This window comes from Panthera leo, chromosome F2 (genome assembly GCF_018350215.1).
Source record: "Panthera leo isolate Ple1 chromosome F2, P.leo_Ple1_pat1.1, whole genome shotgun sequence".
In the NCBI taxonomy this organism is placed as follows: Eukaryota; Metazoa; Chordata; class Mammalia; order Carnivora; family Felidae; genus Panthera; species Panthera leo.
The window spans coordinates 10586392-10602188 of record NC_056695.1 but is presented as its reverse complement, the minus strand read 5'-3'; the positions used below and the strand labels follow the sequence as shown (position 1 = coordinate 10602188).

The window sequence follows — 15797 nt, the reverse complement described above, 5'->3', positions numbered from 1 at the left end:
ACAAATGTTAAGCACTTACTATGTGTTAGGAACCATGATAAGTGCTACTGAACAAAATCACATGTGGACCTGCCCTAATGGTGCTTACAGTCTGGGGCGGGAGAAGATCTAACATTTAAATTATTATATAATTTCGTATGATGTGTGTTCTCAAGAAAATGCACGGAACTATACAAGTGAATAACGCGAACTTGACTGAGTTTGAGATACTTTAAGACTTGCACGTAGAGAAGCTCCTGGGTGGCTCAGTCAGTTGAGCGCCCGACTTCAGCTCAGGTCACGATCTCACGGTTTGTGGGTTCCAGCCCCGCGTCGGGCTCTGTGCTGACAGCTTGGAGCCTGGAGCCTGCTTCGGATTCTGTGTCTCCCTCTCTCTCTGCCCCTCCCCCATTCATGCTCTCTTTCTCCTCAAAAATAAATATAAACACTAAAATAACAAAAATAGAATTAAAAAATAAAAATACCTAAAAAGTAAAAAAAGGCTTGCAAATAGGAATGTCAACTAGCAGTCATGTCAGTGTGTTCAAAATTCAGGGGAAACATGAGTTTGACAGTTGTCCACCAACAAAAGGTAACGGAAACTGTGTGCTTAGGAGATTACCTAAGTACAGACTCATGAGAGAAGACAGTTTCCAGCAAAAGACATCAGGAAGGCATAGTGGCCCTCGGTGACCTGAACTGAGAGCAAAGTGATGGGGAAGGCACACCGAACTGAGTTGCAGAGGCTGTGTATACCCAGCCCGGACAACCATGTGGAGGAGTTTAGTTGTGAAGAGAGGAAAGAAAGATACGGCCATGTGTATCCCATAGGAGCAAAGAGAAAGGTGACTTTTTGTTTGCTTTGTCTCTCAAGCAATTAAATACCAGTGAGAACACTACAGTTGAAGGTGTGTCTGAGGCCAGTGTCTCCTACTCATAAGCATTCTGCTTCATTAATGTAGAGTAAAGCCTGGGCATCGAATATTATTTAGAAGTTTCTGGACAATTCTAATGGACAGCCGTATTGGAGAGCCACCGTTCTAGGTCATGTTTGCCCACATTTTTAGTCTATAACTAACACCAGTTTGCCCAGGGTCAACTCAGTCTTAACATGCTAGACCTCTCGCAGATTTACGTGGGGACCAACAATTTCACACGATCACCTCTCAGATCCATCCTGGGGAAGATATCTTCTGGCGTTAATCTACCTTCGTTCGCCGGGTTCAAAGCATCCTGTCCCCGCAGGGGTGTTTGATCTCCTTCAGTAGACAATTTCAAAATGACAAGCTTTTAGTTATCTTTCTCACTAAAAACAAGGCAAAGAATTCATGTAGCTTTTTTTCCTGTCTCCCTCCAGTTCTCGGAGCAGATCTTTTAAACGATGACAGTGTGGCATCACAAATTTCTTTCCGTTCATTCAGTGAATTTTTTTAAGTGCCTGCCATAATTAACATCTTAAGAGTTTTAAGCAAATATAAATATATACCATCTCAGTAACCACAAAATGGCACCGCAGCTGGTTTGCAGTAGAGAAAATGGAGGCCCAGAGAAATATATAATTTGCTCAAGATTACACAGGCAAAAATAGCAAAGGAGGGAATAAGTCTAGATCCTCTGGCGTCATATCCACTGGACATCATGCTTGCTCTCCACTGCTGGTAGTTATTTTACGTGAACTCCCCTGCCTAACGATTTGTCTGGATAAGATACGTATTGCTTGTGCATATGTTTGCAGAGAGGAAAGAAGCAACAACAGCAGAAGGGGAAGGTGCAGTGTACCTCATGTGATGATGGCAGCATTATCCAGAGAGAGCGCACATGTGCCTTTATGTTGGGGAGGGTGGGGTGCCTGAGCAGAGGATCCCAAGGGAGGCAGCACTATTTGATATTCATGGAGATTCGTAGAATTTTAGGGCCAGAGAGAAATCTTAGCCACAATCTCCCATTCTATAGAGGTGAAGTCACACCACATATAATTAGCTAATGTCAAAGATAATATTCAAATGCAGATACCTTAAAACCATTCAGGATGTCTTTTCCCACCTGCATGAGAATAACAATTGAAATCACCCAGATATCCATACTGGAGGACAAGGAAGAAAATAGAACCAATTTTGAAACTGAGTGTAGAGCTGTCCTAGAAAGATCTAGAATCTAGAAGGTCTCCAGAGATGCACTGTCCAATATGATAGCCGCTGTCCACATGTAACTAAGTTTCAAGCATTCAAAATGAAATAAAACTTTAAATTTTGTTCCTTATTTATTCCAGCCACATTTCAAGTGCTCATTAGTTACATATGGCAAGTGGCTACCCTTTCGAATAATGCAGACTATAGAACTTTATCCTTATTACAGAAAGTTCCACTGGACAGCACTGATCTGTCTAGATGATGCCAGTCTCTAAACCATGAGCATTGCTAGCCTTCTATAGACCTAAGTGCAACATCAAACGTCCTTCAACTTTATTATTGGACACGTCACCCACCATGGTTTTAAAATCATAATTAGGAAGAAAAGGCTAAACTGCCCCAAAGAACCAAGTTAGATGGATCATACAATAGGGTCACTACAAGAGGAATCTGCTGCCGTCACAGTTACAATGCTGCTTCTCATTCAGCTTCCTGAATGGGAAAAATGAGAAGTTGACGGGTAAGGGATGATATTTAATGGTATAACAATAGTAGAAAAAGAATCAATAATGCTATTTGAAAGGTATGTAAATTAGGCTGCAGAAGGATAAATATGGCAACTGCAGGAAATATGAAGGTAGTTTTATCCAAAAAACAACAACAGCGACAAACCCAGGTGCCCCTGAGGAATGTCTGTGTTTGCGTGACGAGTATATCCGTGTAAGCCACCAAGGAGATCAATATGATATGTTGCCAAATTTTCTTAGTTCCTCTGTAATTCTGATTTGATTTTTTATTTCAGATCAATGGTGGAGAGAAGCGACCTGCGTCTGACATGGGGAAAAAGCCAAAAACCCCAAAAAAGAAGAAGAAGAAGGACCCCAATGAGCCTCAGAAGCCTGTGTCTGCATATGCATTGTTCTTTCGTGATACTCAGGCTGCCATCAAGGGCCAAAATCCAAATGCTACCTTTGGTGAAGTCTCTAAAATTGTGGCTTCAATGTGGGATGGTTTAGGAGAAGAGCAAAAACAGGTAAGAAAGAATGCAAAGTGGGCTGGTGGGAATCAACGTGGTTTAAGAAAGAGTATGCACTCTTAAAAAAAAAAAAAAATGGCTTCGGAGGACTGTGGGTGAAGTTTTCCGATACCAGAATTAAGGCTGAGCATGCGCCCTGTCCGAACCGGACTTCAAGAGACTTTCACATAAGTTTATACTCCTTTACTACTCTTTCGTAAATAGCATGTTAGTTTCCTTTGTTTCGAAGTTTATATACTGTAGTTACTATTGGAAGGACTTTTACATGTCCCAGCCAGGATTACATCATTCCTTAACGTTGCCAATGTGATCATAAAGACTAAAAAAAAAAAAAAAAAAATACTGAAAGTATTTTGAAAACTGTATACACCTCTCTCGAGCACTTATTATGTACGCTGTGGTCATCAAAACCCTCTTTGCTCTTTGCCAAACGAACCTTACCCATTCCCTAAAGACCACCAGAGCCTGTTATTCAATCCCACGTATACTCGTATTTTTAGGCTGTGTTAAATGGGACCAGATGCCTGGTCATATTCTTCTGGTGTGGATTGCCACGATGTGAGGACCATGCTTAGGGAGGGCCATGTGGAGCATCTCAGCCACAGCATAAGTAGCCCAGAAGGTCTTAAGGATGATGGGAATCCCAGAGAGAGCTAAGAGCTCAGTACGCAGATGTAGCCCACCTCAACGAAGAAGCAATACTGATCCCATATTTCTAAACCATGGAGTAGATTGCCATGGCCACCACCTCGAATTTCATTGTCAAAAAGGAAAAAAAAATAGACAAGCATTATCATTAAATTACAGTCATTGAAACAATTACATGGATGCACCTTCAGCTGTTGCAGAATACGGAAAGGTACTAATAATGGTGTATTAATCTCACATTTGACTCTTGGTAGAGACCTTCACCTTTCCTCATCAGGTCCAGGGAAGTGTGTAAGCAACAGAAAGTCTCAAAGCTCTGTACATCTAGAAGCACCTGTATCTTGTGAGTATGGGTCAACATCTAAATGTATATAGTTTCTTACTCTTCTCAGAAAACTTTCACATGATTTGTCTCATTGGTTCTGCTGAGTGCTCACAGACACTTTCATCTCAATTTTGTAGATCATGAAATAGAGCCAGATAGTTCAATTCATTCATGTATTCATTTAACAAGTGTTCGCTGAGCATTTACTATGTGCCCTGAGGCACTGTTCTGGACACCGGAGGTCTGGCAGAGAACAAAACAGAGTCCCTCGTTCTGCTGAATGGTTCATCTAAGATTACTTGGCTGGTGCATATAATTACTGTGACTAGAACTTATCATTCTCTGCAGTCAGTTATGGTGGTGATGGTAGAACCAGTTGCTAAGGAGCATAGAACCTGCCCTTCCAGTTCTCCCGAAGCCTTCTTTTCTGTCAGTCAAAGCTACCTTTTATAGTCGGAAATATCCATATATTTTCTTATGTCCTTTCCAAGATTGCCAGCCCAGAGGTGATTTCACAGGAAGGCACAGGCCTACAGTGTGGGCCACCATCTTGCAAGACTCATCTTCCAGGACAGAAAACACCCCACTGCAACATTGTGCACTCATTTAAAACATCCATCTCACTATTGAGAGGGTGGTCGATGTATTCTGTGATTCTGCTGAACCCCTAATATAGTTGTTTGGGGGTTTTAGAGCTGATTTCTAGCCTATCACAGATAAATTCGCTCCCACCCTCCCAAAGCCGAGGTATGGTTCCCAGTTGATGCTGGACATTCACTGTCCAACGCCACTCAGTCGAGCGTTGCTGAACGAGGAACTAAGTGCACATGAGACCAGGAATCCCAACCCCATTCCTGCCTGGATTTTGTAACCATAATGCCTCCCAGCGCCATCCCTGATGCCACACAACGGGATGTACCCCTGTCTCCGCTCCGATCACCCCTGTGTGTATTCTTAGCTAGGTACCAGGCTCCAATACTATAAACTCTTTTGCTTGGTGAGATGAAATTTCCCAGAGGAGACATTCAGAAAGTGATTGCAGGAAGTCTCATTCATCAGAGGACACACGTGATTCCCTCCTGAAGACCCAGCCCTCCCTCTACCCAAGACTCAGCAACTAAGTTGGGGGGCGGGGGGTGGTGCTGTTCCAAGGCATGTATGTGCTTTTTTATTCCATCTGTGCATCACTCGTCTGACTCCTCTTATCTCCCTCCCTGACCCCAGATGCTTTTTCCTAATTGTTTCCCACATTCACTGAAGGAACTCAAGAGCTCGTGTAATTTGAAGACCAGTGGTTTCAAAGGGGGAAGTGTACAAAGACCATCCCTGGCCCACGATTGGGCCTTCACGTTATCACCGTGAAAAGTCAATGCCTATACCCGTGTTTCCCGTGGAAAAGAATAATGCTCATGTGATGAAAATCGGGTCGTTCCTCAAGGCAGCAAATATAATGCTGCAGGTTGTTCCCACTAATTCTATTATAATAAGGCCGTTTATTTTTATTATAGCAAGAGGGGAACATTAAGATAATATTCCACATTCTTTTTGTGTGACCATATAAAGCATTCACAGGCCCAAAGAATATGAGCTTCTCTATTCTCAACTGTCATGTTAAAAAGGAAAATTACTCCCATTCTCCCATTCAAATCGGGGCTGAGCCTTTCTTTTTTTTTTACGTTTATTTTTGAGACAGAGAGAGACAGAGCATGAACAGGGGAGGGTCAGAGAGAGGGAGACACAGAATCTGAGGGAGGCTCCAGGCTCTGAGCTGTCAGCACAGAGCCTGACGTGGGGCTCGAACTCACGAACTGTGAGATCATGACCTGAGCCAAAGTCGGCTGCTTAACCGACTGAGCCACCCAGGCGCCCCTAGGGGCTGAGCCTTTCTAATGTGGATAGACTCACAGCTATGATGTAACATTTGAGGATTTATAATTGTATACGTGTGATGACACGTATACTTTTTCCGCTTTCTCTTTTGCATTTTCTTTGCCACGTAATAAGTAACTTGTAATGAGTCCACCTTTAGGTTCTCTCTTAGCAGAAATATTCGGGGTTTGGGGGAAGAATTTGTTTTACAAATAAAGGCTGGGGGCGCCTGGGTGGCTTGGTCGGTTAAGCGGCCGACTTCGGCTCAGGTCACGATCTCGCGGTCCGTGAGTTCGAGCCCCGCGTCAGGCTCTGTGCTGACAGCTCAGAGCCTGGAGCCTGTTTCGGATTCTGTGTCTCCCTCTCTCTGACCCTCCTCCGTTCATGCTCTGTCTCTCTCTGTCTCAAAAATAAATAAACGTTAAAAAATTTTTTTTAAAAATAAATAAATAAAAAGTAAAGGCTGAAATTACATAGTAGTTGGCCTGTATAACTCATTGGATATTTGAAAGCAATTTCATAATCAGAATCCAGGTGTTGAAAAGCTATGCCAAGATTGTTTTGGAAAATACCTTATTAAAAATACCCATCTTTTTATCTTATTAAAAAAAAAAGTTAAGGGGTGGCTGGGTGGCTCAGTCGGTAAAGCGTCTGACTTCAGCTCAGGTCATGATCTCATGGTTCGTGGGTTCAAGCCCCACATCAGGCTCTGTGCTGACAGCTCGGAGCCTGGAGTCTGCTTTGGATTCTGTGTCTCCCTCTCTCTCTACCCCTCCCCTGGTCTCTCTCTCTCTCTCTCTCTCTCTCTCTCCCTCACTCTCACTGTCTCTGTCTCTCTTGCTCTCAAAAATAAGCATTAAAAAAAATTTTAAGTTGATATTTAAGAAGTTGAGCACCATTACCAAATCAAGGTATTGGGAGCAGCATGGGTCACTCAAATGGCTTGTCCCCAGGCTCTATGCTCCTTTGACTTAACAGGGGTTCAGCATAGCTTTTCCTCTCCCGGTAAAAGCTGATCTTGCTTACTAAAGATAGGGAGGCTGAAGAGTTTGCTACAAAGTATGGTTTGGTAAGGCCCAGTGGATGCAAACCCATCCCAGGCACAAGCAGAGAGAGGGTCAAATGAATGATATCAGACACTGTGCTTACAAAAGGGAGCGTATTGCAGCAGCCGGGCCACTGCCCTGCTGCTATGTGGCAGCTTTTCTCCCCCACTTTGCAAGAATTGCCAGCAAAGCGAACATGCCTGCCTCGAATGCACATTTGGGCATTGAGAGAATTTCAGCAGCATCTCCCCAAGTGTTATTATGGTGTATTACCACCTGTTCTTTCCCTTTATGTTGACTCACTGTGCCAACATCACATAGTATCTCTGTTTCGAACTTAAATTAATTGTATTTTTACTCATTTAATATTCAAATTTGGGAGCACACACACTGCTATGTATTTTTAAAAGAATGTTGCTGGAGCAGATTAGAGGCAGACCATTAAACTTCAAAACTTAGGCGTGTTGCAAGAGCCCCACGTGATGCTATTGGCATTGTGTAGGCAGCTGGTTCGGGGAGGAAGCTAGGATTTCACGTGCCACAATTGTTCACAAATCCCGTTGTCATAATAGCCCACAATTATGAACAGCTACAGATATAAACACAAACTGTGGAAAAATGGACAAAATTATTGATGATTTATTAGGGGCTCAGAAAATTACAATATTTAAGGAAAAACAGCTATTAGTGAGATTACGATTGAATGTTTTCTTGACAGCCAGAGAGAACATGACTAATAGAGCCGCTGTATGTTTATGTCACATGCTTCCTCATTGTGGAGGGTGGGCGGGAATGAGAAAGCACAGCAGAAGGGCGGATCTTTATTTTCAGAATCCATGGTGAGTGAGCAACTATATGCACTTCGGTTTCTGTGAGGAATCTCTCAAAGAAGAAGAACCAAAAGGAAGCCGAAAGAAGTGACAAAAGTCCCCCGGGAACACAAAACCTCCCTTATGAATCATCCCCACCAACACCACTGAACACACGTCACGTATCCGAGATCTCTCCATTTTCATCCTTTGGAAGATGGTGCTGAACCCCGAATGGAAGCAGAATCGCGTTTGCGATGCCTACCAGAGGTTTTAAATGCTAATGAATCGTAAGACAATGGAGAGCCCATTTCGGAAGCATGCTAAGTTGTTCAGAAGGCACCAGATGGAGAAAGGGAAATAAAGCAGAAGTATTGCTGTGATGCTGGTCTTTGCTACTTATCTTCCACTGACTGGAACCTACGGAGGATGAAAAATAATAACTTAACAATATCACGCCCTGTATATTAGGCTCCTTGGAGTTTCAGCAGCCCTCAGCATCTTTTTTAGGAGGTCTCCGCTAAATTTCTTGTCTGTCCCCGTGATTTCTGAATTCTCTGATTCCGGTCACCGCACTGTAAGATCTGGGTCCACAGTGACAATAGAGAACGAACCAAGCCCTACTAAATTAAGGAGTCTGTCCAGCGTTGAAGCAAGAGGGATTGGTCCGAGGAACGATAAAGGGTTCTCGGGTCCTTTTTAGCCACAGAAAGTCAGCTCTTAAGTGGAAAAGGAAAGTCACCTTAAATCAGAACCAGATGTAAATTACTAAATGAACCTCAAGTTCCTAATTGGAGACACAGGCGGGCCGTAATACATTTAGCAAATTACAAACAAAATGTTCTTGTTTACATTACATTAAATGGCTTTAAAGCTTCAGCCAGAGAGCTAAATAAACATGCTGTTATGCTAAAAATGGAGTGGAAGGCCTGTTCAGAGTTTGGTGTGTTCGGAGAAACCACAGCCCACGGTGCCCAGGGAGTATATTTTTGTAAACGTTGGTCCCGTCGTGCATGGAAGAGGAGAGTCGATTTACCTCCAGATCCAGAACCTAATGAGCAGATATCACTTGCAGGGAAACTGTTGGAATACTGTAACATATGCCTTCTTTCAGGATGCATAATTCATATCCAAGGATATTAGCCATAGCAGTTCAGCTCAATAGCAACACCTCATTATTTTATCCCTCAGTATTTATTCCTATGTTTGACGCCTCATGAAATTACTGTTAATGTGTTTATATAAGGGCAGATCTGACACGAGTGGCAAGAATGTAATTTCCTCCTCATTCTTTCCTGCTGCCGTGTCCTCTTCCCCTGGTAGAAGCGGCAAGTGTAAATAGTTAATTTGCTTCAATTATGAGCCTGTCCTGCTAAATTAGAAGCAGCAGGGATATGAAGAGCCAGAATTATACTTATGAGGCAGCTGACAAATCCTCTGAGCCCATGGAATCAAATCATTTACTCCTCGTTGGTGCTCCAACACCCACTACATAAATGCTGCCGGGGTTTTCTCCCCCTTATCTTGCAGTAAAATTTGGATTTTGCGTCAACACCACTTAAGGTTAACTAAAATCCTGTGGCACTGTAACATGCACACGTGTGTTTATCTCAGCCACTTCCTTATAAACGCTAATGCACTTGGCCTTTTTTTTTTTCGACTAGGAGTACAAGATACGTGAAACAATTGTTCATTTATAAACTGTAGAATATAAGAACATTTTAATTCATGAGAATGTGACACTGAGCAATTAAAATTGTGAGATGAAATGATGAGCATGTTTTGCTTCTAAAATGCAGGTATATATATATGTAGGTATATATATATATGTGTATGTGTGTGTATATATGTATATACTCACATATAACTGTCGGTACATAACGGGATTATTGCATGCAGGCATGAACGTACGTAGTACAGATGTAGAAATATCCTTTGCTCATACACAGTGGAAACACATCGCACTTGAAAGTTTCCACGGCGCTGATGGAGAGAGAACTTGAGCAAAATACTCATTCGAGCTGGTTGTGCTTTATGTGTTATTGGTGAAAATACTTGAAGTGGTCGGGTGACATATCTGTGTATCAAATCCTCTGTTTCCACTGATGTGCATTTCAGTGTAGAAGATGTAATTCGGTACTTTATCACGAGCACTCATGCTGACACTCACAAAAGGAGAGATCAGGAACCAGAGGGTCTACACTCGGTCGCAAATGTTTCCTGGGCGCATAGTAGATGTCCCAAGCAAGGCCCTGTGTCCCGGGGCTTCAGCTGTAGACAGTACAGTGGGGTGTCTGACTCATCGGGGGGAGTTCCCCGGCAGCTAGGAGGAACCACTGAGGAAACAAAGGTGGATCTTTGATACTGGGTCAGTTTGGTTCACCTCATGGTTTTGCTAGATTTGTTGAAGGATATTGGGTAAAAGAACTCTCCATTGCAGTCTGTGTTTTCTTATCTGTAAAATGAGAGTAGTAATACCACTGCAACCTTCTTGTCAAAAGAATTAAAGACTCTAAATTTACAGACAGCCTGACCCACACACAAACTGCAGACAGTAGAGGCATGTTTTTAATGCCTTTTTTGATTCCGTAGCGTCTGTGCCTCACGTCACAGCCGGCACGTAGTAGGCACTCAACGAATCGTTAAGTGTAACTGAATGACATCCTACTTGCCCCAACCACCCTCATTTAGTAAATCAGCACGTATATTGTGTAGTCATTGTTTTCGGAAAAGAGCTTGCCTACCATTCTGTACACGTTGTTGTATAGACCATTTAGATGGATCAGATGGTCAGCCAAAGAATTGATAGTAAGACTTTTGTCACGTTGTATGATGTTTTCGTTCCTTTGAATACTACTTTATAAATTTCTTTGAGTTCCGGAATGCTTAAGAAAACGCTGAGCAAGTGACACATGATGGAAATTTAACCACATGTAAGTACTAAGTTCTATATAAAATACAGATGCACTTGCTCTGTCTTAAATAATAACAGTATTGAAAGAAGCTGAAAACGTTAATTTCTAAAGGATACAACAGGGAATTGTGATTAAATTATTATTTCTTATACACAGCTGTACTTCTAAGCATTTTCTATAAATATGGACTGGTAGTGGGGACAAAAAAGAAAAATAACCCTACATTTGAAGTCAACCAAAAAGAAAAATGCCTTTAGGGTTTTTTTTTTTCTTTTTGTAGTGTTTGAATAGAATACAGAATTGGAAGAATTATACATTTTTCTCTTATTATTACTGTAAAGGCTTGGTTGAAATAAACTATGACTATGGAGATTAACTAAGGGCCAGAGCAGAAAAGAAGGAAGGAAGAAGGAATTAAACGGTATTTAGATTTTCCTTTTTTTCTATGAGTTAGATGGATTGTTTGGGAAAGGAACAGAAAGTAAAAAAGGAAAATGACAGACTATACTAGACTTTTTTCCTATTTGAGTTTATCATTTTCACTGATACTGAACTGCTGATTTTAATTAGGGATTAACAGCCTATAAAAACATGTGTTGATGTTGGTATTTAGTGCATTTCAAAAATGAATCCGTGAATCACTAGATTATATGAACAGAGTTTGGATTCTCCAGAAATGCTATTTGACGTCTATCTACGTATGCTTTAGATTAGCCATCATTTATGTTTTAGTTTAACCACTAAGATGCAGTCCTTAGATAGGATATGGTAGCTCTCTTAGAATAACAAACCACAGCCTATAACTAAGTTAGGACAGGATGGATTCAAAAGTGTTTGGATGAGCTGGGGAAAATGATAAATGATGTATTATGATTTTTAAATCCTCATCTGGCCAACTTTGCACTTTATTTCAAACAGCTGTCGACCATTTGGAAGCCATTTTGCAGCTCACCCGAGTACTAATATTTACTGTGTGAACCACATATCTTTAAAATATTTGTCTTTCCCTGAGAGAAAGAGAGAGAGAAACTGTTTCTTTCCCAGACTTGACTTTGACATAAATCAGACCCATCTTCCTAGGTTAGATGGTTTGATCCCTGCAAGGCTTGTTCATTGCCAAGTGCAGTCAGCATCATCTTCGGTTTCTGCAAGTAGGAGACTTTCTGCATCCATGAATAGAGGCTTTGAAACATTTTTGAGGAACTTTTTACTGGGGAGTTTTAAGTAACTGTTCTAAAGTAAGAGTTTCCCACTTCACCTGTATGAGGAATTCTTACACAGTTTCATCATTCTCTCACACATCCAAGGCCTTTCTTCGGACGTATCCGTCAAATCTAGAATTCGGAAAGCATCCATGTGCAAGTTTAGAAGGTAGCATCAGTAAGACATACAGGTTATATAATAATGGAGCCATTAGGTAGTTCTCAAAGGTGAAGGTTCTAAATTACTGTCAGGGAAACCACCTCAGATTTTAATTTCACTCTGGGCTACTCCCCTTTAACCGCAACTACAGAAAGAGACCTCTTGAAATGACCACCCTTTGAATCCTCCTTCTGAACATCTGCAGCTATGCAGGAAAGAGCAGACCCATCAATCCACGTAATATGACGTGATGAGTTTACTCTTTTCTAAAGTGCTATCTGGCCACCGTTGCGATGATCCCACATAGCCAATCATCAGTAGGCAATAGGGAGCCATTTCTAGAAAACAGGGCGCTCTGAATGCTAGTCAGGTATCCTGTAACAACATCGATCCCAGAGTGAAACCAGGGGGCACACATCCAGCCCAAAACATACCGAGTTAGCCACCTTTCTCCATTGGTTGTTAATCAACAAATTTCAGGAAAGTTAACACTTTGTGTGAGGTTGACTCCCGGGAGCCCAGCAAAGGGACGGCACTGGAGTAACACTGTTGCTGTTTCAGTAGAAACCAAACGCAGGAAAGATGATAGATGCTATAATCAGGCCTTCTGACAACACCATCGTATCTACTGCTGCTTAGAAAATGATGCTTCGGTCAACGCTATGGACCAAAGGATGTTGTATTCGCCTTTAGGAGCTCAGCGAATCCTCATTAGCTGACTGGGGGTCACTTGGAGGAGTGTGTTAATGAAAACATGATGGAAATGTTTTGGGTGTACAAGTGGATATTACCATCGAAGACATATTTACTAAATATTTGCTTCAGAGGCCTGAATAGCATCTCTGTCTATGTGGGGACAAAACCCTCTCAAAACAGCTTTAAGGTATTAAAAGCAAATGTAAACAGTGTCAGTTGAAGATCACGAATTATAAATCATGTCTTGGGGCAGAGGTTGAAGGGAAAACTATAAACAGAAATCTCTCAAGAAAAAAAATAAATCAATAAAAAGCAGGAGAGCTCTGTGTCTCTGACTGACGGTGGCTGAACCGAGACGTATAATATACACAGTGGCATTTGTTGCATGCCGGCATTTATTTGCTTTCACGTGCGAATTTTCAAAAGAGAATCTGAATTTGACTTCCAATAATTAGCTTAGTGAATTCCCAATACTCTTGTACTTGAACCAAGGAATTTATTGGCTTTTTACTAACAAACTTCTTTTACGTTTCTTTGGTTTTGTAGTTAGTAAAGATGGCACAAGGGTTATATGATGATATTGTATGGATTCATAATTGCCTTATCATGATTGCCTTTTATTATACCAAAATACAGAAGTCTAGGCTGCAGACCTCCCAACTGAAAAACAATTAGCACATTCATTTCATAGGGGCTTTTATAATTTTGTTGACAAGGTTAGTCATTTGTTTACCTTAAATGTTCTGCTTTAATTAATATATTCATGAGCAAATAATATTTCTCAGATCTTGAATTTCACAGTCAGGGACTGGGCTCGGCAAACCACCTTTGGCATTAGAAACCATGAATTGACCTCCGCTGCCAACATGGGCAGGTATTTCATCTTTAGACATCATTTATATTTAACTACGCTGACTAATTCGAAAGCCACTTTTCAATCCTGATCTGTGTCGGTTTTTGAGCTCAGCATTACAAAATATTAGCCAAGCCTCATTCCCCGCTGTGAAATTCAAGACGTGGGAAATTTAAAATAGTTGTATGGATGAAAATACATTTCCATTTACACAGTAAATGGTGAAAAATATTTTATTCTTTAAGGCCGATTTCAAAAGGTTGCCAAAAACAGATTCTAAAGCCTTGAAAGAATCAACTTCATGGTAGCCGACAACCATGCGTGTTCACTTTGCTAGTCTTTCATTTTCGACTCTAATGACTCCTTTCTGTTTAACTTAGCGATGTGACCTTTAGCATACCAGCAAGTCATTTTTCAGTACTTTGGCTCAATTTGGGATGATTTTGCTTTTATTTTCAAGATGATTCCCTCTGAAAACTGAAAAGCTTCTGTAAAATGAAATGCATTTCAGAACATTTTTACCTTTTCACCGTGAGGGGTGCACAGATCCTTGTCATCCAGTGTCTTCGTTGGAAAGGGCAGGACCAGAGCAGGCTGCGCGGCATGGCATTGCCTGCCGTCCTCGGCCACTCGGGGTCCCCAGTCTACTCCCAAACGTGTCTTTGACTGCCGCAGCCGACTCCTGAGTCTTTGAAGATGGAACTTCAAGGCTCTAAATGTTAAAATAGTGATGAACCTGCAAACTTTGTAACTGTTCCTTTGATTTACTTTTTGAACAGCATCGGTCATCTTTGAAGTCCGTCCTTGTTTTTATATTTAGCATGGAACGTCTATACCAAGATTTTAATGCACTGTAGAATTATCTGCCCATTATACAAATATGAATGGCTTCTTCACTCGCTTGTGGTTTCCCTGGGAACCTTCATCAATAGCATCTTTCTAAGCCAACTACCTCCACTCTCAAAGTAACCCAGATAAATCCTTTCATACGCTTAATGTAAATGGAAAATTTTACTCTTAATCTTCTTCTCATCTAGCCTATTGCCATACTTCTTAGAAATCTGCTCCAGTAAGAAAACATAATCTTTGGGGAGACATATACGATTATATAATTGTGTGTATGTGTGTGCGTGCAATTATCATTCTGCATTGTAGTTCTCTGGAAACAAAAGCAGATGCACTTTCTAATTTAAGACTCTTTGTTGTTGTTACAGGTCTATAAAAAGAAAACCGAGGCTGCTAAGAAGGAGTACCTGAAGCAACTAGCAGCCTACAGAGCCAGCCTTGTATCCAAGGTAACACGCATTGTGTGGTACTGTGATGGAGTGTGGCCATCTTACTGCAGCCTATGATGGTCATTTAAAAGCATAAAAGATCACTTTAGCATTTCTGCGCTATCGTCTTTGTGGAAAAAGAAAAAGTAAATCCTCAACAAAGCTATCTGTGGGGGAAATATTTGTTCATACCTGAAGGAAGACCAGAGTGGCATCCTCTGGGCCTTTTGTGAGATATTGACCACTTGCTGATCATTGGCTCTGTGCGTTAGTCACAGCACAGTCTTTTTTTTTTTTTTTTTTTAAGTTTATTTATTTCCTTTGAGAGAGGGAGGGAGTGCGAGCTGGGGACGGGCAGAGAGAGGGAGAGGGAGAATCCCAAGCAGGCTCCGCGCTGTCAGCACGGAGCCCGATGTGGGGCCGGAACCCACGAATCGTGAGATCACGACCTGAGTGGAAATCAAGAGTCAGACGCTTAACCGACTGAGCCACCCAGGCGCCCCACAGCACACTCTTAATCCTGAGCCAACTTCCTATTTCTCCACATCCCCCCCTGAAATTGCCCTCTCCCCCACACCCCATCCCATTGGCCTTAGCCGAGGAGATGCCAACTGACTTAAATGCTAGCCTCATCACAGTATCATTAGGACGTTAGCTTGCTAAATAAATACATAAATAAACCACAGCATTTCATTTGAAAATGAAAATGCCACTTAAAAAAATGTATACTTCAGAATATCTTAAATACTGGTCCTTTCTGTTATAAATACTCAAGGATTGAGTCTCTTTGGTCTCCGATTATCAAAGTTGTGTTTTGCCTCATAGACTTCTCAGGCAGGTCACCTCAGAGAGACGG

The 15797-nt window shown here is 41.6% G+C and overlaps 1 protein-coding gene across 4 annotated transcripts in view; it reads left to right on the top strand.

Annotated features, from left to right (window-relative positions):
- Positions 1-15797, top strand: part of TOX (thymocyte selection associated high mobility group box) — a 306751-nt gene that overhangs the window by 268595 nt on the left and 22359 nt on the right. For all 4 annotated transcript variants that reach the window (XM_042924257.1, XM_042924261.1, XM_042924260.1 and 1 more), the window contains exons 5-6: positions 2911-3141; positions 14882-14962. In XM_042924257.1, the coding sequence (XP_042780191.1) occupies positions 2911-3141; positions 14882-14962 (312 nt within the window). The remainder of the gene's footprint in view (positions 1-2910; positions 3142-14881; positions 14963-15797) is intronic.